This window comes from Eptatretus burgeri, chromosome 2 (genome assembly GCF_056783735.1).
Source record: "Eptatretus burgeri isolate ZD-2024b chromosome 2, Ebu_testis_v1, whole genome shotgun sequence".
Lineage (NCBI taxonomy): Eukaryota > Metazoa > Chordata > Myxini > Myxiniformes > Myxinidae > Eptatretus > Eptatretus burgeri.
The window spans coordinates 86,396,930-86,405,557 of record NC_140962.1 but is presented as its reverse complement, the minus strand read 5'-3'; the positions used below and the strand labels follow the sequence as shown (position 1 = coordinate 86,405,557).

Sequence of the window (8,628 nt, the reverse complement as noted above, 5' to 3'; positions counted from 1 at the left end):
CTGGCCAGGGTGGGAATCGAATCGACACCATCTTGGACTAAGAGCTGATGCTCTATCCATTATGCTGCTGAATCTGGTTCCAACACGTCACAATAAGACACCTTTATAAAGAATATTCTGCTTTGAATTTTTGAAAAAATATACACATGCAGATTGGGAGGTGTGTGTGTGTGTGTGTGTGTGTGTGTGTGTGTGTGTGTGTGTGTGTGTGTGTGTGTGTGTGTGTGTGTGTGTGTGTGTGTGTGTGTGTGTGTGTGTGTGTGTGTGTGATTAGATTGTAATGTTCAGATGTGACTATTTGCTTGGAAACCACGCTCCCCCCCCCCCCGCTCCACAAATTTTAAAGCAACTAGTGCGTGGCCATACGTGCAAAAGAAACAAACAAAAAAACAACGGAGAATTATCACGTCAATTGTGACGTCATAGCGCCGTGTCCTGTCATTGGTTTGGTAAATAAATGGCCATAACTTGGGAAGCACTTGACCGATTAATATCAAACCTTGAAAAGGCACATCCACAGGGCCCCAGCAATATACCTGGCAAGTTTCAATTACATCAGACCAGTGGTTGTCGAGATACAGCAGTCACAGACAGACACACAGAGATTGCTGGAATTAGATAGATAACACATGGATTCAATTATATTGCCTCGTCCCTTGTCTGTATTTATGACTTGCCATGATTTTTCATGATTTTTTGGATTGGTGGATAATATCCAACACACGCATTCGGCCATTTACTTCTTGCAATGGAAATAACTTAAAAATTATTTTGTTTGTAACCTCTAACACCCCCCCCCCCCCGGCTCTCCTCCCAAAACCCATTCATGACAGAATTGGCAGCAACAAGGCTCACAACTTGTCCATCAGGCAAGCCAACTGTGCCTGACAAGTGAGGAAGCTCGTGGAGACGGAGGTGAAAAACCTGAGCACAAGGAGGGACAGTCTTTGAGGGGGCCAGCTGGTGCTGTGGTCATGCCCTGTGAAGGAAACATGCCTGGTCAGCAATGGCAGCTTGCCAGCACTCCCAGCTAGTGTGCATAATCCACAGGGTTGCAGTTCGAAGTTGGGATCTTGGATAAAAGTGCTGCATGCCAAGAAATGACGGTCTTCCTAAACCGCTTTGATTGAGGCTAATTTAGGAGCGTTTCGTTGGGAGAGCTAATGCCACAACCTTGGAGCCACTCTCCCAAGCTGGATTTGAGCCTAAAAGTCTTGTGGGAAAGGGCAACACTTTCACAACCACTGAAGCCTTCTTGAAAGTGAGAAATTGACAGCGGAATTCATGAGGCTTGATATCGCGTAGGCTGGAGCGTGTTGACTTGCAGCCATAAACGATCTCCATTGTTGTAATCATGATCTGCTGTGTTGCACAGTATTCATGAAGATGAAACAAAGCTGAGCATAAATGCTGCTTCCTCAACTACACACTCACTTTGATCCGAGTACGTGGGCTCTCTCCAAAAAAACTCGTCGACACAAGTACGCATGAACCCATTTGGGGACCAACTCGAGTTATTTACAACTTGTTACCCTCTTTACAAGAACTTCATCTTTTTAAGTGATGTCCACATTTCCTGCACGCACGCACGCACGCACGCACGCACGCACACTAATCCCTTTGTGTTATCATTACATTCATGTTGGTTTGAGTGTCCTTCCAAATTCGATGAGGAAATGGAGGGGCTAAAGTCGTTTAATTTTGCAAGGTGTGAATTGACAATAAATGCAGCACTTTTTGGTATGTAATCTCAATTTGAATCCATGGTGTGGAAAGGAATGAGGAAGCAAGTCAGCAATCGTTAACATTGATTTGTACAACGTAGTGTACGAGGGCATTCAAAAATTTGTACGAAGGAGATGCTTGAATTCATGCTATTGGTTACTATGATTTATAAGTTTTATTTTTTTTTCTAATCATATATGCTTGCATATTAAAACTAGAAAGACCAATCGGAGATGACAGACCCTCGTCGGACTTGTTTTGTGTGCATGTTCCGTACTTTCTAGATGTATGCACATTCTAATATGTACTTTGTGGATGTGCTCGCATTGTAATAGTACGTACTTTTTAGACATACTCACATTCTAATGGTATATCTTTGCTGTGAGAGAGATGTCTGTGTGTGTGTGTGTCACCATTTTTCTCAGAGATGGCTAAACAGATATTTGTCATACTTTCAGAGGTTGATCAATGAGTGATATCCCTGAGTGTTTTAGAGAAAAAAAACTGTTGAAAATTATAACAAACGGACACAAATACAATACCCGATAGCGAGGGTAACCAGAGAGTTGGTGTCAAAGCCACCCAATGCTCGCTTGTTGATACATTTATCGTTTTTAAAAGACTCGTCTAATAATTAATATTTTTTATAAAGCATTGCAGTGAAGTATAATTTCAAAGCAATATATGTATTTGTATATTGTAATCAGTAACAAGAGTGCAAGTGAGCACAATATAATCCCGAACAAGAAGGTATATACAGAATTGTGCTACGACATGGAAAACAGCATCCTGTTTGCCATGGCAACCACTTTAGATGACGAACGTATGTCGTAACACACCGTCTCCACAGTCTGTACCTATGTACCAAATATGAAACGTGAAAGTTGAAAACTGGCAGTTAGAGTACAGACAGGAAGGGATGGAAAACAGCATCCTGGTTGCCATGGCAACCACTTTATATGACGAACGTATGTCGTAACACACCGTCTCCACAGTCTGTACCTATGCACCAAATATGAAACGTAAAAGTTGAAAACTTTGGCAGAGTGCGGACAGGAACGGATGGAAAACAGCATCCTGGTTGCCATGGCAATCACTTTAGATGACAAATGTATGTCGCGACACACCGTCTCCACAGTCTGTACCTATGTACCAAATATAAAACGTGAAAGTTGAAAACTTTGGGAGTTATAGTGTGGACAGGAACAGACGGATGGACAGACAGACAGACAGACGGATGACCGGTATCACATAATACGCCCATATATATATATATATATATATATATATATATATATATATATATATATATATATATATATATATATATATATATATATATATATATATATATATATATATATATATATATATTAGACGTATAAAAAATAGTGTGGTAGATAAAAACATTAGAAAGGAAAAAATAACTTGCACCAAAAACTTTAACATTTTCACGCCACGCTGACGCTGGCGCTCACGCCGGGGGTATCGCTATTGCTCTCTGTTCTTCGAACAGGCGAGCTAAAAATAAGATATTGGCATTCATTTGATGGTTGTAGCATTTTTTTTTAATATCCCTCATAGATGTTGTTTTTGGATACAAAATCTCGGCTAATGGAAGAGCAAGGTGACTAAGGGTAGAAAGACAATGCACTGAAAGTGGGAAAATATGGACCACAAGCAATGGGATGAACAAACAGGAGGTGAAGGAAGAAAGGATGGCAACCTGCAAGTAGAATGGGAGGTTGGGGAGCATTAAATGGGGATACAAACGATCACAGGAAAGGATGGAAGATGACCTTCCGTTCTTGCATACGGGAGCTTGGCTGCCGGGTAGCTATCATTTCTTGGAAGCGTGGCTGTGCTGCTGATGCTGTGCCCCTCTACCAGTACACTGGTACTCGTTTTGCCAACCTCGGAAGGAAGACAGGCTGAGGAAACCCCACGTGGTGTTAATTCAGCAGCCAACAGGGCTCAAACTCAGGATCCAAGGATCGTAAGCCAACCGCTCTTGCCGCTAAACCAATTCCAGGCTTGTGGAAGATGACCTGAAATGGGTGGTTTACTGCCACTTTGAAGATGTGGGTGGAGCGGAGGGGAAAGAGTGGGATTCAACAGATTGAAAAGAAGGTTCCACAAGTGGGAGCAGAGAGGGACAAAGGAGTCTCGGTAGGTGAACAGTGAACCTGGATTTTGGGAGTTTCATAACTACCTGGTGACTGAAAGAACGTGCATGCGCTGGAGGGATGGAAAAGAAAGAGAGAGTAAGACTGGAGGAGAGGTGGTAGAAAATCTTCACAGACTTCATCAAGGATGTGTACAATAAAAAAAAAAAACCAACAACCTTGATTCGTTCCAGAGAATATATCGATTAGATGGAAACAGCGAAATCTCAGCTAACCAGACAGTAATCAGCCAAAACACGAGAAGATCACGGCTCGGGTTAAGGTTAGCCCCAGCTCCAAGATGCGAGGCCCAAGATGACGAGGGCCCTCACCCCACACGACCGATCGTGGTTCACAATCTTTCAAGATGGGGACATGCTGCTTCCTCAATGCAGGGCTGAAGGTGCCGATGGTGGATCTCACTTTGCTGTCAAAACATATCAACTTGTGAGTGGTGATAAACACAGCGCAAAGGGGATGTTCCATCTCAAGGAAAGAAAGCATTGTGACGTAATGAATCAATTTATAACATGTTCTCCCTCATGTTTAACTCGACAAAACTATGACAAAAATAGGGGGAAAGGTGAGGTTAGTTGAGAATACAAGTGGAATAATAACGATGTTTAATGTACACAAATGCAAAAATAACCACAATAAAATTTGTATTATTCCTAATGTTAAAACATATCGATATTGTTTGACAAATCCAAATTACAAATGATTGTACCATCCCAAAACAACCCCTCTTTAACAAACGGACGAACCCATGCGCACGGCGGAACGTTGCGGTTTTTAAAATCAGCGCACCTGTCCGAAGGATGAAACTAAACTACCTCAGTGGTGCAAAAAAGAGAAAAAAAAAGCTCAACAGAGGAAAAGGGTGAAAATCATCCGAAATTAACTTTTCTCTTCACACAAACGGCAGAAACAGAAAAGGGTTCGAGGGCGACAACATGTGCTGGGGTGTGTTCCTTTACCAATTAGTTTATGGAGCGCTCGCCAAGTGTCTGACGCACTCAAGTAGGCAGTCCAACGATACAGTTGATGAGGAATGGCAGGCCAGGCAAACGATAGCAATGCAGGGCTGATTAATAATGGGACACACCCCATGGATCAGCTTTTTGCGCGAGTTTGTGTTTGCGGCGAGCGGTCAGATTCACGGGTTACCGTTATTCTAATCACTCAAAATAATTTGAAATTTATCGACGGAAGCAGCCAGTCATGGTGCCGAGAATGAGATCCATCCCGATGCTGGACCGATATACTGCTGCGGGCCGGGTATCGGTCGCGAGCACGACCGCTAGAGGGAGCAGTAGAGTCGGCTCCACCGAACACACCGGAATTTAGGTCGTGCCTTTTGGATAAGTCCGAAAGGCACGGGTCCCTTACTGGACCATGAATCGCCAATAATTCGACCGCGTGGGGTAGGGTCAATTGCCAAACTTCAATATACCCAATTACCCACACAGACAAAGCTACCGGGGAGTTCACACCCTCAGCGGACCTCGAGCGGAATGAGCCGTTACCGAGCCCGAACCGTGTGTAACCCGAGCGAAGATTACCAAGGCCCGTCGGACCAAAGGAACAATTTACGGCCTCGCTATTTCTCAACACACACCGTGCCAAGGCAATGAAAGAAACACAGAAACGAGCTGGAACATTTAACAAAAGGGATATTTATTTATAATGGGGCAGGGGAGCACGCAAGAAGGCAGAGTTAACCGAATACTGAAGGAATAGCAATTTATGTACAAGCACTTATGCAGTTTTACTTAATAGACTGGCGCCACAAACACACACACGTACACCCAAAAAGAAACAGACCTGTCAGGTCTTTATTGGAGGTCAGAGCCTATTCTTGGACCTTCCCGCCTCATGCGGTCCTTGACAACCCAGTGTGGCTGGACTCGAACCCGCCACACAATGCTGCTCCAAGCCCAGGCAGGCGATCCCCACGGGACAGGTTCGCAGGCACACAGGCCACAAGAGAAGACGCTGTTTTGGCAGGACCCCAGGAACGTGATGACTGGCTTCAGAAAACCAGAAGACAATTCTCAACAACTTTCGTTTGGCCCACGCACTTCTCTTATCCCCCGCTCGCACTCCCCCATTGGGCAGAGAGAACGCTCTATGCCCATATTTGGAGCCAAGCCAGAGCGCAATGCATGTGCCCATATTTGGGGCGAAGCCAGCACACCAACGTCCAGAGAAACCACGCCGAGCACACTGGACTTAGCCCACGTACGTGCTGACACGCACGCGTGCAATGGTGCAGGTGGATGATGGTGGAAGGAAGCGAGGGCAGGTGTCGTCATGTTATCGGTAATTTAAATCCTAACTATCAAAATAACTCGCAGCGCACGTACAATTAATCACCCATGAAACATAGGACGGGACCCTAACTAGAAACACATACTTACCGATATAGCTGATCTATAGGACCTGGCTGTTGTGTGCAGTAAGCTTCCAAATCCACAACAATACATCTCGATGCGGGGCTCGTGGTGCCGAGGGAGATGCATCTCGATGCGGGGCTCGTGGTGCCGAGACTGAGATGCATCTCGATGCGGGGCTCGTGGTGCCGAGACCGAGATGCATCTTGATGCGGGGCTCGTGGTGCCGAGACCGAGATGCATCTCGATGCGGGAGTCCTTGTGCCAATACCGAAATGCATCTCGATGCGGGCTCGTGGTGCCATCACCGAGATGCATCTCGATGCGGGACTTGTGGTGCCAACACCAAGATGCATCTCGATGCGGGGTTTGTGGTGCCAACACCGAGATGCATTCCGATGCGGGGCTCGTGGTTCCAACACCGAGATACATCTTGATGCGGGGTTCGTGGTTCCAACACCGAGATGCATCTCGATGCAGGATTCGTGGTTCCAACACCGAGATGCATCTCGATGCGGGCCTCGTGGTGCCAACATGGAGATGCATCTCGACACGGGGCTTGTGGTGCCAACACCGACGCGGGCCTCATGGTGCCAACACCGAGATGCATCTCGATGCGGGGCTCGTGGTGCCAACACCGAGATGCATCTCGATGCGGGGTTCGTGGTTCCAACACCGAGATGCATCTCGACGTGGGGCTCGTGGTGCCAACACCGAGACACATCTCGATGCCGGGCTTGTGGTGCCAACACCGAGATGCATCTCGATGCGGGCCTCGTGGTGCCAACACCGAGATGCATCTCGATGCGGGGCTCGTGGTGCCAACATGGAGATGCATCTCGACACGGGGCTTGTGGTGCCAACACCGACGCGGGCCTCATGGTGCCAACACCGAGATGCATCTCGATGCGGGGCTCGTGGTGCCAACACCGAGATGCATCTCGATGCGGGGTTCGTGGTTCCAACACCGAGATGCATCTCGACGTGGGGCTCGTGGTGCCAACACCGAGACACATCTCGATGCCGGGCTTGTGGTGCCAACACCGAGATGCATCTCGATGCGGGCCTCGTGGTGCCAACACCGAGATGCATCTCGATGCGGGGCTCGTGGTGCCAACACCGAGATGCATCTCGATGCGGGGCTCGTGGTGCCAACACCGAGATGCATCTCGATGCGGGGCTCGTGGTGCCAACACCGAGATGCATCTCGATGCGGGGCTCGTGGTGCCAACACCGAGATGCATCTCGATGCGGGGCTCGTGGTGCCAACACCGAGATGCATCTCGATGCGGGGTTCGTGGTTCAAATACCGAGATGCATCTCGATGCGGGGTTCGTGGTGCCAACACGGAGATGCATCTCGACATGGGGCTCGTGGTGCCAACACCGAGACGCATCTCGACGCGGGCCTTGTGGTGCCAGCACCGAGATGCATGTCGACGCGGGGCTCGTGGTGCCAACACCGAGATGCATCTCGATGCGGGGCTCGTGGTGCCGAGACCGAGATACATCTCGATGCGGGGCTCGTGGTGCCAAGGGAGATGCAGCTCGATGCGGGGCTCGTGCTGAGACCGAGATGCATCTCGATGCGGGGCTCGTGGTGCCGTGACCGAGATGCATCTCGATGCGGGGCTCGTGGTGCCGTGACCGAGATGCATCTCGATGCGGGGCTCGTAGTGCCGAGACCGAGATGCATCTCCATGCGGGGCTCGTGGTGCCGAGACCGAGATGCATCTCCATGCGGGGCTCGTGGTGCCGAGACCGAGATGCATCTCGATGCGGGGCTCGTGGTGCCGAGACCGAGATGCATCTCCATGCGGGGCTCGTGGTGCCAAGACCGAGATGCATCTCGATGCGGGGCTCGTGGTTCCGAGACCGAGATGCATCTCGATGCGGGAGTCCTTGTGCCAATACCGAGATGCATCTCGATGCGGGCTCGTGGTGCCATCACCGAGATGCATCTCGATGCGGGACTTGTGGTGCCAACACCGAGATGCATCTCGATGCGGGGCTCGTGGTGCCAACACCAAGATGCATCTCGATGCGGGGCTTGTGGTGCCAACACTGAGATGCATTCCGATGCAGGGCTCGTGGTTCCAACACCGAGATGCATCTTGATGCGGGGTTCGTGGTTCCAACACCGAGATGCATCTCGATGCAGGATTCGTGGTTCCAACACCGAGATGCATCTCGATGCGGGCCTCGTGGTGCCAACATGGAGATGCATCTCGACACGGGGCTCGTGGTGCCAACACCGACGCGGGCCTCATGGTGCCAACACCGAGATGCATGTCGACGCGGGGCTCGTGGTGCCAGTACCGAGATGCATATCGACGCGGGGCTCGT

At 48.7% G+C, this 8,628-nt stretch overlaps 1 protein-coding gene across 8 annotated transcripts in view; it reads left to right on the top strand.

The window, feature by feature from the left end:
• LOC147032489 (polypeptide N-acetylgalactosaminyltransferase 14-like) overlaps positions 1-1,957 on the top strand; it is a 157,209-nt gene extending 155,252 nt beyond the window's left edge. For all 8 annotated transcript variants that reach the window (XM_085870172.1, XM_085870169.1, XM_085870170.1 and 5 more), the window contains one exon: positions 834-1,957. In XM_085870172.1, the coding sequence (XP_085726298.1) occupies positions 834-1,034 (201 nt within the window). In that variant the 3' untranslated portion in view covers positions 1,035-1,957. The remainder of the gene's footprint in view (positions 1-833) is intronic.
• Positions 1,958-8,628: the final 6,671 nt, after the last annotated feature.